The following is a 21685-nucleotide window of genomic DNA, read 5'->3' as shown; positions in this document are numbered from 1 at the left end:
TGATGTACATTTCTGTCCCTCTTTCCTATTTTCCTTTGGTATGATTTGTTATATCTTTGCTTCGACCTGCACATTTTCTGTATGTGTCCAGGTTTGTTGCACTGTCTACAGTCTTTATCTTTGAACCAGCACTCAGTTGGGTCATGTGAATTTTTCCCACACCGAAAACATGACTGTGTTCTGTCCTTTGGTTTAGTGTGAAATTTATTCACAGAGCATTCTCCCATATTTTTCGTTTGCAATTGAATTGCGTCTTTTGCAACAGTTTTCATTGAGCCTGTCTCTGAGTGCATCCAAAAGTCCCGCCCCGAAGTCACAATGTTCAGCCAATCTCCGCAGCTCCGCCATATATTCAGCTATAGACTCCATCTTTAACTGATCTCTCTTATGGAATCGGAAACGTTCGGCTATGACTAGTGGCTTCGGATTCAAGTGGCATTGTAGCAAATCCACATTCTGTTGGAATGTTTTCTCAGACGGCTTATCCGGTATTGTGAGGTTACGTAGCAAATTGTATGTCTTAGCTCCCATCAGACTCAAAAGCACCGCAACCTTCTTCTCCTCCTCCACGTCATTTGCCACACAGTATTGTTCAAGTCTTTCCACATAAGCCGACCAATCTTCTACAGTACTGTCAAAACAATCCATCCGTCCAATATTCATTTTCACTTGTTTCGGTGCTCTTCACTCACTGTGAAACTTTTATCCGGTCACTTCTTCCGTAGGATACTCCGTAGCGTTTCCATTAACGCAGCCGCCATGCGGGTGGGTAAACAACGTGATCCTGACGGCCATCAAAGACACATTCAACCTGTCTTATGGAGCATTGCACCGCGGGGATACAACACGATTCACGTCGCCAATTGTTATGTATTACTTCATAATTATAACGTAATAAGGATGTCTAGACCAGGAGTTGTAGTCAACCTAGTTTTTTACTGGATCTACATAACTGGGAACATTAATCAATGTGCACACATAGAACAGGCAACGCATACAACAAAAAGTAGTTCCTTCATTATGTGGGTATACCACATACATAACAGCATTGTTGTCAGCATTCATCAGCGATTGTAGTGTGTGTCGGTTACGTGTGTGTTCTGTGTCCCGAAGTTTTGCATTTTAGTCATTCCATGGTTTTATCTCAAGCATTTCATGTTAACAATTGGGGTTGGTGTTGAGTTTGGAAATAGAGCTTTTGTGTCGCAAATGCCAGGGCCATTTTATTTATCCCAGTCCAATTGACTGTCAGACAGCTTATCGAGTTTCGAATGATTTTTCTTTCCTAACGATTCGTAGTTTAAAGGGGTGATATTATGCCACCAGGTGAGTGTGATTGTCACTTAAACACAGCTTGTAATGGCTAATCACACTCACACCTGGTGGCATAATATCGCCCCTTTGAAATCACTAGTCAGTAACAGTTGTGCAACAATTAGACATTGTTATATTTATTGACCACAACCAATCAACAAATGAACAGAAATATAAAATAGATCTAAGTCAAACGTGCAAGATTTACAGAAGGCTTACATTTAACAAAAACAGCTAGCTTGCCCATAATGTCTACGATTATTACAATGCACCGTTAAGTACACAGTAGCAATTATTTGTTCAGGCATCCTTATGGACATACAGAATAAGCTTTCTTCATGCATGAGAGAACCTAAAACAAGAATCTAACCCGGTACTATGCACAGATCTTGCGTAAGTGCGTAACTTGTTACCAGGACACGAGATACCTTCTTCTTCTATGCTATCTCAATTTACAATCCTCGCTCTCTTCGTCCTTTCGCCGAGCTACTGGTCGCTTTTCCGGAGGATGCAATGGGACTTGGTACCGATCCAGAGCCCGGGAAACACCTTCTCCGTGAGGCTGGCTTTGTACTTGTGGAGCAGCCTCACCTCCCTCTCGCCTTCTCCTTCCACGATGAAGAACTTGATGATGCCGGCCGGCTGGTCAACGTAGATGCCGATGGTGGAGACGAGAGGCAGCTGCACGTCCACGTTCTCCCCGTTGTGCCAGATGTTGTAGGAGGACCCGGCCCAGCCGGCCCCCCAGGAACCGGTGTTCTCGCCAAGACCACAGCTGCCCTCTGAGGCCTTGCGGCTGGCAGACTCCAAGACTACGCCGATCACCACCCAGCCTTCGTAGTCCACTTCCCAGTATCCGCGGTAGCCCAGGATCCCCTCCTTGCAGAGCACCTTCACACAGGAAAGAGGAGAGAACATCAGGGATCTCATTCATGTTTCATTGAGGTTATAATACACCTCCGCTCTCAAACCCTGTCAAAATTCATTCATTCACCTGACACCCAATAATAGATTTGGTCATTCGAGTCATTCAACAAGTCTGACTATTGAAGAACTGAGAGAATGGTGGTCATGTAGAGAACTGTGGTCTGAGGGAACCACAGCCAGATCTCAACGGATAGCCCCACCTGTGGGGAGCTGTCATATCTGTCTGGTCTGTTGGGGTACGGGCACACGGCGTCCGTTGTGCGGGCCACCTTGGTCCCGTTCTCAGAGATCCACAGAAGCTTCATGGCGGTCTTGTCATCCAAGGTGAGGGGCAGCCAGTCTGAGGGAGTATAGTGGAGGCACAACCGAGAGGGAAAGAGAAATAGGATTACTGAATAAAGATAGTTGATTCAGTAATTGTACAAAAGGGGAGAAAAATGTGAAGCACCATCAGGAAACTTTCAGGATGTCTAAGTGTAAAAATAACATCTGGCGTATAATTGAGGTGCTTTGATGAAGTCTTGCATGTTTAGTTGTCAGAGATGATGTGTTATCCTTACGTTTCAACAGGTCGGCCCTGTTGGTGGGCTCTGGGAGATTCGGGTCATAAGGAGGGGTCTTAACTGAGGGAGAGAATGAAAGAAATATATATCAGAGGAATATTTATGATGTACTCCATTCAGGCTGACAATTTAAATGGACCACCTGTGTTTGATAATTGACTTCCCCAAAGCCAATGCAATGCATTGACTTCCCCAAAGCAACACGTTAATGTTGCTTTGAGGAGGTTTTACCTTCATTGCTGCCTTTCTTTCCTAGAGGAAAAACAAGATGAAAATAATTGTTCGGGGGTTATGTTATTTGCATCTGTAGCAGCGCTCGTGTGCCACTTAGACAACAGTGAGAGAGCCAATGGCTGTCATGTTGGTATGGCGTGCCTTTATTAAGCCATATGCCATGAGCCATTATCATGCAAGCAATGGTTGGATCAAATCTCCAACAGCCTCTCCATTCTTATTCCAGTCTCCATTCTTTTTCCGGAGCAGTCCCGATGACGCGTGCCTCCTCTATTGCTATTAAAACAAGGATGGCATGGACATGGACACCTGACACACACTCTCCTAACACTGATGCATACAGTTTACCCAGGACTGCCGAGCTTTAGGTTACAGGACCTGGAATGCCAAGTAGGCGAGCTTCCACCATGGTGGGGTCTGAGGGTCTAAATATACACAGTTCATCTGGTGCCCAAGTTACTAATGCATGTTTACAAAATTGCAAACATGCACAGTTTGCACAAGGTAGCCCAACCCCCAGACCACGCAATCTGATGAAATTAAGTGGTCATCGGTATTCAAAAGGAAGACGTAACATTTTAATTTAGGCCTAGATTAAGCACCCTACCCGATTCAATTCTGTAACGTCATTAGTCAGACCTGCGTCGTGTAGGGTATGGTTTTGGTCAATAAAGGTAAAATCAGGTGTCGTCTCTGTGGGCAAGGGCCCCTATGATCTAGATGGATGCATTTGCAACGCAAACTACCAACAGTTCTATCAGACCTAGATCGATGCCCTCTATCAATGCAGCAGGTGCCCCTCAAGGGAAAGCAGTTAGGCCTCTCGGGACAGCACCATAGGGGACAAACTGTATGGAGCCAGTATCCTGCCATAATTCAAACCTGAAAAAAAAAGTTTCAAAGGCTTGTAAGTCTGGGTTTGAAAACTCAACACCTTGTAAAAAAGGTTTTGCAACACTGAAAAAAGAGATTATAGCCTGAAAAAAAAAATAAAACATCTGCAAACATGATTTTGTGTTCTATTTTATCTTCTTCATAATTTTCACCAACACATTTTCAAAGTTTCAAAAATGTCACCAGCGCATTTGCAGAGTTTCAAATTTGGCACTGTTCTAACAGTGTATTTCATTGTTTCCCGGTTTTGAAGCCTTGTAAATGGGATTCTGCAAACAGGTGTTCATACATTGAGAAATAAGTTTTGAAAGGTTGAATATTTATTTTTAAAAACTTGTAAAGGTGTAAATTTACACCTTTGCAATGTATATTTTCAGAACTGACTTTTCAGCACTGACTTTTCAGAGATTTCTTCAAAGAAAATTAAAAAAAAGAAAAGCGGGGGAAAATGACGGGGGGCGGGGCCTTCTTAGCTGGTGTCCATCCGGGCGTTGTAGGCGTCTAACTGGGCGTCCAACTCCTCCGCAGAGAGCTGCTGTTTTGACCACACAGGCGCAAGCTTTGAGTCACATGATTATTGGCAGTGTTCTGTCGCGCATTCGTTTTGAAACTCCCTGACAGTCAAAGGTCTGGACCATTTGGCTCTAAATTAACTTTTCTTTTTTTTTGGCTCTAAATTAACGTTTCTTGTGAGCACGAGAAAGTATCTCATGAGCACGGGGAACTATCGTGCGCATATCACTGGCAGTGTGCGTGTGTGTGTGTGTGTGGGGTGGACGAGCGAGCGATAGCGTGCGTGTCAGTTTAGTGAAGTAATGAACGAGTCCGGTTGTGTGTAAGAATCAAGTACCCAGCCTGCCAAGAATCGGTGGCCGCTTCATTCCAACCATATTCCGACCTATAAGCAGACCCACTTTCTCGTGCTCACCAGTTACTTTCTCGTGCTCACAAGAAACGTTATTTTTTAATTTATTTTCCCCGGTGTCCCTTTATGGTTTCCGTACCCAGCCATGGTTCCAGAAAATGGAAAACAAAATCAACCGCGCAGGTCGCTTGTTATTCTTGTCATAATAACAAGCGACATAATAACAAGAGCACTGTCAATCACGCACAGCCCGGTCAACGGCACACGTGATTGGAATGTACGTCAGTAGAGAGCAACCAATAGGTTTAGGGCCAAATGGTCCCGCCCCCAGGAACGTTTTTTTTTTCCTTTTTGCAGATCAACGATTTCAGACCTTTGACTGTCAGGGAGTTTCAAAACGAATGCGCGACAGAACACTGCCAATAATCACGTGACTCAAAGCTTGCGCCTGTGTGGTCAAATCTCTGAAAAGTCAGTGCTGAAAAGTCAGTTCTGAAAAAATACATTGCAATGGTGTAAATTTACACCTTTACAAGTTTTTAAAAATAAATATTCAACCTTTCAAAACTTATTTCTCAATGTATGAACACCTGTTTGCAGAATCCCATTTACAAGGTTTCAAAACCGGGAAACAATGAAATACACTGTTAGAACAGTGCCAGATTTGAAACTCTGCAAATGCGCTGGTGACATTTTTGAAACTTTGAAAATGTGTTGGTGAAAATTATGAAGAAGAAAAAAAAAATAGAACACAAAATCACGTTTGCAGATGTTTTAATTTTTTTTTCAGGCTATAATCTCTTTTTTCAGTGTTGCAAAACCTTTTTTACAAGGTGTTGAGTTTTCAAACCAAGACTTACAAGCCTTTGAAACCTTTTTTTTCAGGTTTGAATTATGGCAGGATACTGGCTCCATAAAACTGCAGCCAGACACATGGTCCAGTAAAACACGGCCGTAATGTGTGGCACTAGAAGCTCTGTTGTTGTAAAAGGACAGTGACCTCATCTAAGCTGGGCAAGCAGTTATATTATAAAGCAAGTTCTATCATATCCACTTCATCTAAGGCGTTCTGTTTGTCTTTTGGCATCCTGAGAAATCCCACATCCATCCCCGGTTCCCATGGGGTCCGAGCTGTCATCAGGGTGCTCGGTGGCAGGTCTCGAGTTACCGTTTCATCTTCTCCATATCCTTCTCCGTCTTATCCCTGGTGCTCACCTATCAAAGTGTTATGGTTTTCCGCTAGGCTAGACCCATTACCACGGTTGGGTGACATTTCCATATGAGGTCATCGTTAATCGTGAATTTATTCCGGGGATGTTGAGATATTATCTCAGTCTGCGTGGGGTTTTATCAGAATAAATGTCACTGTTCTTTAAGCTGCTTCCATATGTTATCTGTTTAATCTTTATGTGCTTACGACGAACAGATGTTCTGCTTGAAGGCGCACAATATACAGGCTTTAGCTCCAACTGTTTGTTATCGTAATTGGCCTTCGAAGGATTAAAAAAATGGTGTAAGCATGACACCTGACCACTGGGAGATTGATAAGAGGCTGTGAAGGATCAACCAGATGCTTGTTTGACAAACTCGCCACCACAGAGTTCTGCGACAACCGTTGACACATATCAATGGAGCTGTTGCAGCCGAGAAAGTGAGCTGGCCATTGATCATGATCTAGCTAAGCAACCGTGGAGAAGTAGAGAGAATGTGAGATAGAGCAAGAGGCACACAGAAACATAGGGAGAGAGAGTGAGAGAGAGTGGGGGGGAGAGAGAGGGAGAGACACCCACAGAGACACACAGTGAGAGAGGGAGAGAGAGAGGTGTTGGCGCCTAAATGCTTTGTCTCGGTTCCAGAGGATTGCCTACCCCTGGAATCTTGCCTAAGCAAAGTGGAAATCTGACCACTAGCGTTCGTTCCCAGCGATTTGGAGCAAGTATAGCAAGATGACTTGAGGACAGAACAAGGCTTGACTTGTGAAGACTGTAAAACACTGGACCTGACATTGGGCGCAAGAAAAGCAAAGCATTGCAAAATCTGGCCAATCGTCAACGTTTGTGACTTCATGATAGCCAATTGAGTAATGTAACAAATTGTCGTTAAGGGTTCTGGACGTGTTAACTACATTCACTGCTGATACGACTTTAGACAAATCCGGGGAGTTGGCATTATTAATGGCATGCGCCATTAATAATGAAACTGGACCTTGGCTAAGATCAATGCTATTACAGCCCTGTTATGAGAGTGGCCAAATCAATCAGCCAACAAGTCACCAGCAGACCTCGGCCTCAGCAGCAGATGTGTTCTGTAAAGCTAGAAGAAGCATGGAAGAAGATCGGAAAAAAACAGGAAAGAGAAGAAGGCGGCCCATATAGTATTCCCTGGAATTGGTGAGAGCAGCTCTCTTTCTCCCAGCATGGGCTCCCTGAAAAGAGGATTCCACGGAAGAATCAGATAGGGGGTCAGAATGTGAGGACCAGATCCGGGGGAAGAGGTTGGCAGCGGAGTTGCATTGGAAGGGGCATTAAAAAGGAATCAAAGAGGGTGCTATATGAGGCCGCAAGGTCTGTCTGACAGACCGATGAGTGATGAGGTGGACATCTCAAGTCACCCCCCAGTGATGGATCGTGCTGACTGGGGCAAGGCTGTGGAGAGGGATGGGGCATATGGGGGAGGGGGGGGGGGAGATGGCGGTGTTTGGGTAAAGGTCAGAGTGGATTTACCACATTGTGGAGCCTATGCAGAATATAAGCACTGGCAGGAGAGCCACTAGTTTGACCCTGATCCACAGCGCAAGGCCACAGAGATCAGACAGGGATAAACAGATACTTAAACATGATGGATGGCTTGGACACCAATAGAGACATGGAAAGGCAGGTCCGGGGGGCTTTGTGGGGGTGTGTTGGCAGATTGGTGGAACATTTAACCACAGGCGACGATGACAAAACCGTAAACATGTCACAAATCACCATCTCCAAATCAAAATCCTGCTTAGGACCTCTGCGCTTTTCAGAGTTTCAGCAGATGGCTGTCATGTATCCTTTCGTGTATTACTGGGTGCAATTATGCTACCGGTCAGCACTGGTCCTGTTCCATATGTATCCCGCCGCCACCGTCGCCTCCTGATCTACCCTTCTAATCCCCCCCCCACACACACACTGCCATCTGCGACTGAATGACAGCGGACCTGTCAGTGATGATTCCCATCTCAAAAAGGAGAGTGATCTGTACGTATCGGATCGCCGTGTCCCGCTGCGCTGGTGGGATCAGTGAGACGAGGACAAGTAGGGGAAGTGAAAGGAGATTGAGGATGCCTCAGTGACCCTAATGGCTCCTACGCAGCCCCAGGGGGCTCTCAACCCCTGGCCAGGAGCCCTGCTGGTGCTGAGAGGTCGCCATGAAGGGCTAGGAAATTAATCGCGGCAGATAGCATGGAGAGGGAATTGGTCACACGTTGTCACCCTAAACATTCCTTGACATAATCATTTGGTACTCTTGGAACGTCCGGAAGTGTTGATGATGTAGCAGTAGGGCATAAAAGCGGAATTCCTGCAGTTAATGCTTCCACTTGTCTTCTTACTTATTGCGGTTCAATGGAGACAAAATGAATTAAATTAATTTCAGAAAATAATTGGACTTGCCAGCCAAATAGAGTGTGGTAAATTAATCCGATGCTACATGGTGAATTAATAAACTATTAACAGTTTTCTCACAATATGCTGCTCGATGAGTCCCACAGGGAGAAGCCTTGCGGGCCGTCTGCAACGGCACGTTAAAACAGCGCAGGAAGAACAACACAGCTGTAAATAACAGCGAAACGCTTATGCATTCTGGGAGTTCAATTATGATTGAGCATTTCACAGCTCATTACTGTGTGCCAGCGGAGGTTATTAGTGGCGATGTGGAGGGTCCTTGGGAGGTACAACTAAAGTACCTAGAGTTCCTCCTTCCCCCGGGGAAACTCGGGGAGATTTGAGGTCGGTCTCTATTTGTGAGGGGAAGGGGATTTGTTGACTGGGTGTATTGAGAAAAAAATATTTTTCTTGGTTATGATCCAGGGAGTCACATAGGATTGACATGAGACAGTGCCGAGGATGAGGGGAGATACTTTTCACAATAGATTGAGGAAAGTATGGGATACCCGCCGTCTGAGAACACATGTACGAACTTAGTAACGTAGATCATTGAAGCTTGTTTTGATTGCGGACGCATTGCCAATTGGTGACATGAGAGATGGACTTGGCAACGGAAAGTCGTTTGGTGCCATAGAACCGAAAAATGATCAGTGGCAAACACTTCATAAATATGAAATCAGACCTAGTGATTGGCAAACGATGACAAATAGATCCAAAACATGAGCAGAGCACATTTACTTTATCCATATTTCTTCTACTGTTGAGCAAGAACGATTATTAAGATAGGATGACACCTTATTCATACTATGAGGGTAATTTCGTTGTACAGCTACAAACATAATAGCTATTTATCTCCAGTTGCATTTCAATATCATCCCATATTTAGATTTGCAGATATTAGAGCTCTGTGTTCATTTATTTCAATTCACACAGTAAAACGCACATTAAGATCAATACCTTCTAACGAATCAAATTAAAAACATCCATATAATGACATAATATGGCTTTAACTGAAAACTGTAGATAATAAATAAAATCTGCATCTAAGTAAGACATTTTTTCCTTTTAATGACTTCAGACAGGAATCTACTAATGAATTGATGTATATTTGCCTTGCTCAGGGTTTCTTACCTCCTTTCTTTGGTGCAGGCATGGCTCCGTTGGTGCTTTTTTTTTTACTTCTAACGCTACGGTTTTGGTGGCGAATTGTAGCGGCGTACCTCCGAAAGAACACTTATATTCCCTCTGGAAAAGGGTGGGGAGGAGGGGAGGAGGGGGAAGGCCTCGGGCGGGGCTTGGGGGAGGGGGGGGGGGGGGGGGGGGGAAGCAGGGGGGAGGGGTCGACGCCCCCGGGCCGTTGATGGGGAACATCGCGGTTGGATGCGATGATAGCGGCGAGGCTAGATGGCTTTGACATGTGAAACTCCTGCGACCTCAGGGATAGTTTCCAAGGATGTGACTGATGGAGACAAGAAAAAACGCTGGATATCTGAGGCATGCAAACTCCTTCACACACAAACAAGGCCGGTACAAGTGTGCACCACACACACACACACACACACACACACACACACACACACACACACACACACACACACACACACACACATGTAGATGGACAGACATACACATGTTGCACACATGCAATGACATGCACAAAATCGTATAAGGGAATCCAAATCCAAAGTGTTAACCTGCTGTTCGAAAGTGAGAAGATCGACCACCCAGCACTGAGTTAGGGGTGAGAGGTGAAGACCACACACACGTCTCACACGCAAACACACTCCTGGCGCTATTGTTGGGATCTGTGGGTGTGTAAACAGCATGTTGTTATGTCCTGTTTGAAATACAGCCTCTTCTACCTCCCCATTGCCTCGCATTCGGAGCACCAGAAGAGTGTAGATCCATTGAATTCTCATTCCCTGTATTTCTTTCCTACGGGATGCTTTCTTTGCTAAAACAACCAAATGACAGAATGTCGATGTCAACAATAAAACTTCTTTAAAACTGTTCCATTCAAGCAGATTATCATACAGTGTTATAACACACGGGTTTTTCTTTGGAAGTAACAGCCAACCCGTCATTAGTGAGTGAAATGATCTGTAAGAAGATCTGCTATGCTTCTCAGTTACTTACTTACGTTCAGTGTCTTCTTCCCAAGAAATGAATCACAAAAAGACTATACTGAAGATGGTGAACTCTACCCCCAAAGCGTCTAATTGCGGAAGACATATTTGTACGCAACATCTAGAGTTCTAGTTTGACTAATCTCTCCTCATAAGGAACGGGACATGCCTCTGTGGAACGCCTTGGGTTAAAAATAAAAATACGTTACATAATGCAGAGATTGAGTGGCTTTCCTCCCTCTATATCCCCCTACGCCTCCCTTATAAGCACTTACTACTAATTCAACCTCTTCTGCAACAGAGGATGTTCTCGTTCATCAGTGCATGTCTTAATTAAAAAGCACTCAAAGGAAGGAACTTCCTGTTGGACTGGTGCCTCTACGTTCGGGGACACAAGCTATTACAAGAGGAATCTTAATTGAGTGTAACAGCCCGATTTACCCTGGAATCTATTAGACACGCGCACACATACACGCACACATCATGTAGAGTTTGGTGTGTCTAAAAGATAATTGTCATCACCACCGAGCAGGCGAACACCGTCAACAGAAAGGCTTAGAGTATTGTAGCACCACCTTTTGGGAGGGGGGGCATCCCCGAACACACAGCAAGTGTTCTGGTGCCAACAACTGGCCCACTCATTTAATAGCCAATTATAAAAGTTCATTACATGCTTGCTTAGCATCGCTGGGGTGAAATGTATGATTAGACGGGGGATAAACTAAGTGTGAGAAGCCTAATCCTTGAAGGACGGATATGGCACTAGGTGCTGGGCAGATAGCTTAGCGTTCCTTCGTATGGTTGAGTCGTTCTTTGGCGTTCTAGCACCCCGCTGTTGACAGGTGAGCGCCCCTTCCCCATCATCTCCAATCAGTTTTATCATCTCAATATGGTTAGGGGAGTAGGTCTGTCCTTAGATTTTTCCGACAACAGCTCACCCGACTCGACTTCCCTCTTGGCCGGGGGGGCGCAGAGGACCTAAGAAGCTGCCGTGTAGAGTGTGACGTTTCTTGGATGAGCCGCGCCCTCCAGAAAGCTGCAAGCAGCGATATCGGAGGCAGGCAACAAGCCCATTTTGAACAGAAACGTCTGGGACGTGCACTGCACCAGGTGTGATTAAGGTAGCTCTTCTTCCTTCTGACCGACGTCCTGCCAGGCATTCTCCCACCCTCAGCCTCCCTAACAATTCTACTATGGGAGTTCGGTAGCTGCTGTCCATTCTTTATACCCACGTGAGATGAAGCCATCGTGGAACAGGGCAAAAAGCTTTAGTGTGTGTTGACGTTTAGGATGTCCGAGGAGGGAGGCACAGAGGTTTTGACTAGTTATAGCTCATGATTAACTACCCCTCCCAAAGCTAAGATCGTTAGACTTTTACCGTGCCAAAATCAACAGTCGCTACAAGTTTAGTGCAACATAAACCCCTGCCACCGCTCCTAAATCAGCCCCTCTTCCCAGTCGGCGGTCCCCCTCCGGTATCATGGTGACGTCCGTGGTATCCAAGACTGAAAGCAAAGAGGTTTATGAGCAGCCGGGGCATGCGGGCGGTGGTTTGTTTCATATGTATAGTAATAAGTGCTGCTGACTTCTTCGCTCACCCCTCTTTTATTCGGGTCCATCATGGCAGCACGCTGCTGCAATAGCTATCTGTTGTTGACGCCAGGAATCCATAAGTGTGGCAATAATAATACCAGCCCATCATTTGATGATGAGCACATCATCAAATGCGAAAATCATCTGGCGGTGATCAGTGAAATAAGTTAGAACTGGTGAAATATTTAACCTTCTGCCCCATGGCACTCGGATTATCTTGGCTTATCGCTGCCATTCAGGGCCCGCTGGGCCCATTTTGCGCTGTGCCCCTCATCAGTTGGTCGGTTCTAATGGTTCCCCCAGTTGCTGTTGCTGCAAACGCATAGAATTCCATTCCAGTAATTGACCTGTCGCTAAGTCACGCCCCCCATCGTTACCATTAAGAACTCAGAAAAACAAACCAGACTAGATAACTAAAACATGGAGAAATGTCAGCTGACAGTATATCAAAGCAGGTTTTGGGCGGAAAAATGATTAAATTTCTTCCAGAAGCTATTGAAAGGGACTACATTATGCTATAGAGGAGTGTATATTCAAAACTTAAAAAATACATACAGAAGGTGACAAGCTTAAATTCTGTTGGTTTTCTGGCCTGATCAACATTACACACCTTTTCTTGTCCCGTTGGGGCTTGGGAAAAGGGATGAAATATACTCCATTACGCAGCCTCTCAGGATACCGACTGTCCGTGTTACATGATCCCCAAGCACATAATTTGACAATGTATTTTTTTTTTTTCACACAAACAATAGTAGTAGTATAGTTAAGGCTGGAATGCCATTGGCTCATCTGCGTTCTAAGGGCGGAGCTTAGCGACAGGTCAATTGCGCTTTCGCTCGAGGACGGAACAGGATCATCACCTGTTTCGTGGTAGTTCAACACTCATCGTTTGTGACGCACGCAAATCGCCGCCTTCGTTTACCCCAAGGTAAAGAAAGGCAGCTGTTTGCTGTTCGAATGGTAACGTAGAAGACAAAATCATGTCGGGTCACGCGGTGCCATGACAACACGAAAGCCAAACACACCGCGGTTCTCAGTACCCCGCATGACAGTGTACCGGATCTCCTTACAAACAGATGACCCCCGCCCTCTCTCCTGCAACCGTTACCTCAGCTGTCCTTCCTGTCCCTATGTTAACGCCAGCGGGGTCCGAGCGGAGGGAGAGATGGGCCGAAGTTACAGGGCAACGTTGTGTTCGTGTCCCCGGGGGGCGATTCCGAGAAGCGGGGAGCTGTTGACATGGAGGGCCATAGTGCACATACGTGTTGAAGCCCCCCGCTGAGCCTCCAGAAAGGGGAAGGCGATCGGAACGTAGGGACTAAATACAGGCCCACGGGCACGCGGACTTCAGAACGGTTTACAAATTGTCAACACAGGGATTTATAATGTGTACTTTTTAGAGCCTGCACAGCTACATATCTTTGATGTCCGGTCGTGGACTATACATAGTGGTGTATTCCTGATGCTCTTCTTAATAGACAGAAAGGTAGGCAGGTGGAGGCTAGCACCGAGAGAGATGTTCGCACGCCAACACTGGAAAGGGATGAAGTTACAAAGTGGTTGTATTTGAAGCGCTACATGTGAAGGATGGACAATAATGATCGCTTTCATTCGGTATCATCACTTCAACACAGGATTTATCTATAGGATGGTTATGGATCTATCAGAATAGTTTATTCACTTCGTTATAATGAACTCTGCATGTTACCACGTTAATCGATGTCAGTCAGTGTAGAAGTTACTAAATTAGGAAATGATTATCCAGTTATTGTAAATATAAAGGAGTATAATATTATATTAGTTAATGGGGTCAACTAAAAGTTGACCCCATCCTTTTGCTTTCCTTTTTGTTTATTTGACATGTGGACAACAATTTTTAGAGCCTTGCTCCAAACTGGACTATTACTGTTATTTATTAAGGATTATGGGAATATAGGGTAATTTTAATATATTTCGAGTTTAAAACTTGACATAACAATGACACTATATAGGCCTCTATAGTGGAGCATAACATTTCTTGGGTTATTTTCAAACACGACACATTTGTTAAATTAAATGTTTTAATCACGGAAGCATTTGCAGACAAAACAGAATCAAACAAAAAATAAAAAAAGCTTTAAATTAATCTGAACACAGGAAAAACATGCATTCTTTTCTTAAATTAGACCGCATTTCATGTTGATCCGGATGTGGTCCATATCACTAGGCTGAACAATAACTACAATTAGCCGCCATAACAGATGGATGTTTTCTCTTTACCAGGACCATTCGAGTCAATCCTGGCGAGAACATTAAATAGCGAGCCTGTAATTACTTGATCTGCTGCCTGGAGCCGTGGGGGAGCCTCAAACACACACACACACACACACACACACACACAACGCTAACTTGGGACATTTATTGCAATTTAAATTTCATTTACACAAAAACACTTGTTAGGATCAGTTGATAATGCTAAACGGCGCCGTGTTAAAAGACTAAATGGGGGCAGTCAGTCGTAAACGTATCTACTGGGAATTAATAAATACTTTTTACTTATTAGAATAAAAACGTCAGCACACGACAACAGTTTAAGCGGACAGTCTGTTCGGACATTACAGTGTGTTGTAATTGCACGAGAAATGTTTAAATAGCGTTATATATAGCAGTTAGAAACTTCTCCATTAAAACTCGTCCTGAAACACTATCGTCAACTAAAAAGAAAAAGAAAAATCATCGACCACCCCCATTGGCTGCGCCACCACTGGCTCCTCCCCCAGACTGATCTTGGGCGCCCGACATCATTAGGAAGAGAACGAGAGGCACTATGTACATCCACTGGAGAAAGAAAGAAAGAAGCAAAGAAAAATATAAAAATCTCAGGTGGTTTGTTTCACACATTTATCATTTGCTGGAATCAATGTTGAGCCAATTAACTGCCGTCACTGAACCCTAGTCTCAAACTACTTCAGATTCCACGTTTCAACAATTGACTCCCTTATCCCGGATTATGTCCTAGCCATTTATTTTTGCGACAACAGGAGGAAAAAGTGTTAGAGGTGATGGAGAGACGGTTGAACGTGATGGAGAACATCCAAATCTCCCACGGTCAAATGCCAAAACCGTGCAAACATCCTGCATGACAATTGTTTATTAGTGCAATTTAGATAATGCTTCTTAATATTTAAAGAAACAAACTTAAAACAATCCAGTGATTACCTTTAGCAATATATACACCTAGTCAGATTCCGTATTACCAGTACTTTGGTATTCCGGTAATAAAACCAGAATCCCAGAGGATGTTTGACTTTGACCGTGGAAGGAGACGGGGGAGGAACAGTGCGAGTGATGAGTGGTATGTTAGAGGGCGAGCTCCAGTTAGCCACATCGCCCAGAGGTTAAAGACACACAACTCGCTGAAGGAGGAAGAGAGACAAACACAGGCCAGAGTGTGTAGCTTGAAGTGCCAAAAGTCTGAACAGTACTTGAGTGGGAAATCAGCTCTGCTCTCCCGCCCCCCCTGCTGGGGGCTGTGCCGAACTGGACACCATGAGGAAGATAGCACCTCCCAGAATCAAATACCACTGGAACACAGCAGGGTAGCAGCAAGTCAGCACACATGGCAGCAGGAGGCAGCGCCGCACACAGTCATCAGACGGCACAGTGCACATCACAGAGCAGACACAGGTTGGTAGAAGCCACACAATCCCTCCTCAGAGAAAAATGTTATGCAAAAAAGATTATCTCGTCAAATAAAATAACCTATTCTACATTTTCTGGTTAGAATGAAATTGTGCGCTTGAAGATAACTAAACAGAAAACATCGGATTTATACAACAGTTGTGCGACTCGGCTGCCTGGATTTCTAAGAAATGTGTTGAGAGAGCAGGGTCTGTGTGACTAGAGGGGAGAGCTGCAGTACATCCACGCTCCGGGGCTCAGAGGCAGACAGAGACCCCGGGTCTACTCACAGCCGACCAGCAGGACCTCTGCTCTGTTCGGACTGCAGAGGAGGCGCTGGGACTAAAACAAAGTGTCGCCGGAGCATTGGGCGAAGTGGTGACACCAAGGTGCATTTTGGTGCACTTTGCCTACCAGCGCATGCGAGTGAGTCACCACTGGTCTGGGACCCAGCGGTACTTCTGGGAGGAGACCCGCAGAGCCTGCATCAGAAACCAGAAAACTGCCTGGATTCCGCTTTATTTTACCAGAGTATTAAGTATTTCGGTTTAGTAAGTATTTATACAGTGGCCATTTGTGTTGATTTGAATCCTTCACAGACATTTCAGTTTTTTTTCCTGCTGGCCGAGGTTGTGTGAGGTCTCACTTAAAGAGCCCCTCCTCCAGCAACAAGATGTTGGAATCAAATTAGGGTAAATAAAGTGGGCTGCCCGGTTTATCCAGATTTGAGCTTCTCCGCCGGCAGACATCATCTTTTAATCCAGTCTCATTTGTGAGACCAGTCACCAATGATTGCATGTCCTTTTGTGGGGGGGGGGGGGGGGGGTACTGGTGTCCAGTTACTGGGGAAGGGGGGGGGAGTGTTACTGGCCTCTATTTACTCTGTATTCTAACTCTACTTACAATGATTGCCAGAATTCTTAGTGATACTTCAGGCGGACTCCAGTCCAGGCCACTCCATTTAAGTTGCCAGTGAAACACTACCACAAGTACGCTGAAAATGACAGCCCTTCGGCGATGGTTCACCGGCCTTGTGTTATAGTGCTGACTTGTCTTCTGAGTATACTTGAGCCTGAATAGAAAGCAGGCCCTTCATTCTGCATAATGTTGTGTTGACAGTGTCAACATGATCTACTTGAATCCCACAGTGGGGACAAAAGTCAGACCGATGTCTAAAAATATGCACAGTATATCTCAGAATTAATTATGCTCCATTCTTAAAATTCTCATAAAAAGGCTTTCAGATTGCAAGGCTGCCCTTGTCCTTCTAGAGCGGCCCGCCTCTCGCCTGCGTGGGCCGCGTTAATACCCCAGAGGTCTGAGGAACGTGCTCTGGTGCCAAATCATTACATGGCATTATGCAGCCGATGCATAAGGTCAGATGAATACATAAACGCTTGTGTTATTGTCCCCGTACAGTCAGTGGAGCCAGTCTGGAGAGAAGAGGGAGAGGAGGGGTGGGGGGAAACAAAGAAAGTTTCTATGTGGTGGTGTTTACAGTTGGGCCCACTTACGTATTTAGCAAAGAAAGATTTCTGCTCCTGTGGATTCTTTCCCTTCTTCTCGATTTCCATGTTCATGCGTTCGATAAACAGAGCCGTCTCAGGTCTGGGGAAAAAGGATGGTGTGAGAGAGACAAGGCAATACTCAGGCTGTGTTCTGATTGGTCGTCCACTTGTGCCCCTTAGAGTGCCCCATTTGGGTGTCGCCATTTGGTTATGTAATACGAGTGCACCGATTCTGGTTCCCAATATAGTGCTCTACCCATTCCCAATAATGGGCTGTAAAATCAAGTGTACGAAAAATTGGCACTAATTTCCACACTATATCCCATGATGCATAGCAGCTTTCGATGTCAATCGGAATCCTCCAATAGAGATGTTATGTTCTGGCACACAAGGGATAAGGGAATGAGGGCTCTAAAGAGCCAATTGAAACAGAGCCTGTGCCTTTAAGAAAATTAGCCATTTAAATATAGACAGACAGACAGACAGACAGAGAGAGGGTCTTGCAACAGAGCGCTATATTCAAAATGACCGGCCAATCAGGTGGGGATAAACTCCGGAACTCCTTGCGTCTCAGACTGACCCGGGCGCGCTGACGGGCGCCATGACGCTCAGGGTGGTGTTGAAGGCCTCCAGGTCCACCTCGTCCTCCACCTCGCTGCCCCGGCACGCCCCGGGCAGCGTCACGATGGACACCCCAATGAGGTAGCCCGACACGTCGGTGGTGAGGGTGATGACGTCACTGAGGTGGGACTCCACCATGGCGCACTGGAGGGGGACCGGGGGGGGGGGGGGGGGGGGAGGCGTTATGAACGGACGTCTTTTTACCAGAGCCCGGGAAATTAATTGATCGTGTTGAGTTTGGAGGCTTTTGGACTCGACTGATCTATGAATAACTTTGGGTGAAAGAATCCTCTAAATACAGCTTTCACAGTGCACTGAGGCTTGTCGTAGGGGTCTGTGGACTTAAAACTGGCAAACTGCCACTGTCTGGTCCTCAGATCCACGCTGTCTGATCAGTTGTGTTGTCTTGTTAGATTAACAGCTGTATGATTAACACATAGACGATCTGATATCTTTTCATAGGCTATATTCATTCTACCTTAATTAGAATGGATAAAAGATTATATTTTGGTTGTAGTTCGGTCTGAGAGAAACCAGCCAGGATATAAATCCCAGACCTTGTATTGGAAAATAATAATTTCCGTGCAAAGGCTGGCTCTCATAAGGCTTCAGTCCCTCCGTCGTTAGCCAGGAATCAAATACAAGTACACTTTAGATACGGCCATATCAGGCAGATTCTGCCACACCAAATATAATACCATTGACAAAGTATGTTGTTTGTGTTGTGGTTTCTGCAGAGAGAGGAACGTACTGCTCTGACGAAGGCAGAGAGGTGACCCTCCATTGGTCTCTCCGACATCCTGTCCGTCTGCAGAGACACGCGGGGCACTCTGATTCTGTACAGGCCGTCCACTGCCGCCACCTCCTGCAGGGGGCACGTCAGCGCATGGTGCAACAGGTTAACAGACAGTCTGTCCTGTCTGAGTTCATGGAGGAGCTCCACGTCGACGCTCGTCATTCCGACACCTAGCCATCTTCCGGTAGAGGTCGTTCCAGATTGGAACATGGACAGATCATGTGGTAAGTCGTACGCTATGCGACACAGCTCAGTCAAGAGTGAATCTCCGATAGTTGTGATAACATCAAATGATTAAAAAATGCCATGTTTTGATTTGAGGCCCTTACTTCAGCAAATACCTATGGTCTGAGTGCTCTTGCACTAAAACGCACATCATCAGACATGATGTTGTAGTCTGGCTATTGCCCGACCAAGATCAATCGTAGATTGCACGTTGGTCTGGAGAAGCTGCTGTCATTTTCTTCAGCACAAGAGGCGTGATCAACGGGCCTCAACGAGTTCAAATGACTCTGTACGCGATTGACTGCTTCCCGTCGCTTCCCTGTCGTCATTGTGTTAAACCAGCCAATAGCGCGCCAGTGGGGAAAGCCAGCTTGGTGATTGGCTCCCACAAAAACGTATCGGAAGCAGAAAAAAATGTATTTTTCTTCTCCAGACCCTTGTGCAGGGTGAACTCAGATCGCCGGCAGAACGGGCGGGGCTACCCACAACATCATTAGACTAATGATGTTGTGTAATTAACCGGCACCCTGAGTAACTGACATTTTATAAACCCCTCACAACGCGGCCTCACCTTGAGTTTAGTCCTGTCCTCCTCTGACAGCTGGTTCTGAGACAGCGACACGGCCGGCTCTCTCCCAGGTTTGAGTATCAGCGCCCCGCGCACCCGAAACGTCGCCAGATCATCTGTGGAGATACAGAGAAACACAAGACGTCTAGGGCAAGAGCGTACAGACATGCATTAAGATGTTGACACTGTGGTCCGGTCTAAGGAAGATACACATACACACGACGTCGAACACACACTATTTATGCATAACGACGCTTCCTTATACTGAAATTGACACACACACACACACACACACACACACACACACACACACACACACACACACATCACTTGCATCTATATGCATGTCCAATAGCGATCTATGCATAACGATGCTTCCCTATTCTGTAATTGACAGTCTATGGAAACGGAGGTTTTGCTGAGATAATGTCTGTCTCTATAGTCCTGCTCGTTTCCGTCTGGACCAGAGGACGAACTGAACTCACCGACTTCAAACGAGTGCTCCAGAGGCACGGAGAACCCACTGAACTCGGTGTCCACAGCATCTCCGACCTGAGGATAAAAACGAGCAGACCCCCGTTAGCAGGTCAGCCATTGACGTTAGCATGTTAGCTCCTCAGGCTAACCAGTGGTTGACAGGTGCAGCTTCTGTGTGATTAGCATCATTAGCATCGTTAGCTTCACATATAATCGCTAGGGGAAACACGACAACGTACCTTTCTGCCGTTGTTACCGCTCGCTAGATGTGTGCATATTAGCAGTACAACACTACAACATATTGAGATCCTAATGGGTAATGAACACGCCATTTTCGGAACTACAGGACGATAAATGAGCTGCAGAAGAACTTCCGGGTTGAGTCTTTCACAATTAAAGTCCCTGTAGCGGTCCGTAGCTAAGTGCACTACTATGTGATGTGATTGGTTTTCATTAAACTGACATTAAACAGGCAAAGGAATACGGCAATTTTAAGTTGCTGCTATCATTTAGTTTGATTTAAAAAATAACCCTAAACCTTTTAAGCGGAAACATTGGAAAGTGATTAATCAAGTGTCTCTTTTTGTTTTGCTAATAAGACCACAATTTGGTTAGTGGGGCAGGACAGCCGTGAAATCCATCACATATGAACTTGATGGCGGTTCGAGCATCACTGAATGTGCGTACATAGTCCAAACAAATCCAGATAATTGATTCATTAGATTGTATTGTGTCTACCCTGCAGCGGCCCGTATCCTCCAGAAGATGGCGCTGTCGTACACCGAACCCAACATGTCATCCGTCCAAAGTTAGTATTTTTGTTTACTACTAATTAGCCTAATATTATTTATTTTATACCAGCATTTGCATGACACTATTCAACCCGAAGGTATACCACAGGCTTACTCTTTTTTAATCTAACTATTTATTCTATTGAATTAAAGTGCTCCATTATTTACATTTTTGTTTTAATGTAAATAATGTTGTTTGTGGATCATTTTGTCTTGCACCGGATTGTAATTGTAGAGTTAAGAAACGCATAATAAATATCCTCAGTGGCTATGGATGCATTAGCGTGGGTGTTTACACTAGAGTTGTCCTGCCCGTGACCCTTTACGATTCCCCAGAGGTTCCCGGTGACCTCTGTGACCTCTGTGTTGTCCAACATAGTCATACTTGTTTGCTTAGATCCAATTAGCCTATTTGAGCCTCATGATAGTCAGTCAAACCACACGGTCGGCAGATGGTCGCGAAAAATAAATAAATCAATAAATATAATCCCAGCCGAGGGCCTCTTGTGATTTATTTAGCGGTCCACAGACGGCTTGTTTTCAACCTTCATGTTTGGGCCTCACGGTTATTACTGTCCTCACCATCACCATTAGCTGTCATTATAAACAGTCAATCTCCACCAACAACAGCAATCAATTACCATTAGCCATTACATCATCATCATCATCATCATCATCATCATCATCATCATCAGCAAATATCTTTGCCATGACCTAACCAATTTTATAGTTTAGCTGTCCATCGCGGAGCCTGTATGTATTTGGTTCAAAGGGACCTCGTTTGCACGGAGCATATGGCGACCGTGCCACGGCTCCCCTCCCAGGACCCGACTTTGAAACTATGTAGGTCTGTACAGTAGCTATTCCCTCCGGCTCGGTCAGCACATT

At 45.3% G+C, this 21685-nt stretch overlaps 1 protein-coding gene across 2 annotated transcripts; it reads right to left on the bottom strand.

Moving 5' to 3' along the window:
• Positions 1-14203: 14203 nt before the first annotated feature.
• On the bottom strand, positions 14204-20363 carry emc10 (ER membrane protein complex subunit 10). 2 transcript variants are annotated; one of them, XM_079747195.1, is made up of 8 exons: positions 20246-20363; positions 20015-20081; positions 19533-19645; positions 18692-18805; positions 17900-18084; positions 17326-17419; positions 15616-15714; positions 14204-14968 (listed from the first exon to the last, which is right to left on the bottom strand). In XM_079747195.1, exons 1-7 carry the CDS (start codon positions 20336-20338, stop codon positions 15628-15630), a joined length of 753 nt encoding a protein of 250 aa, XP_079603321.1. In that variant the 5' UTR covers positions 20339-20363; the 3' UTR covers positions 14204-14968; positions 15616-15627. The 2 variants fall into 2 exon arrangements, with proteins under 2 accessions (XP_079603321.1, XP_079603320.1); XM_079747194.1 differs by lacking the exon at positions 15616-15714.
• Positions 20364-21685: the final 1322 nt, after the last annotated feature.

Source organism: Pollachius pollachius, assembly GCF_949987615.1.
Source record: "Pollachius pollachius genome assembly, chromosome: 11".
In the NCBI taxonomy this organism is placed as follows: Eukaryota; Metazoa; Chordata; class Actinopteri; order Gadiformes; family Gadidae; genus Pollachius; species Pollachius pollachius.
The sequence above is the reverse complement of the archived record's forward strand: the minus strand, read 5'-3'. Positions and strand labels throughout refer to the sequence as shown.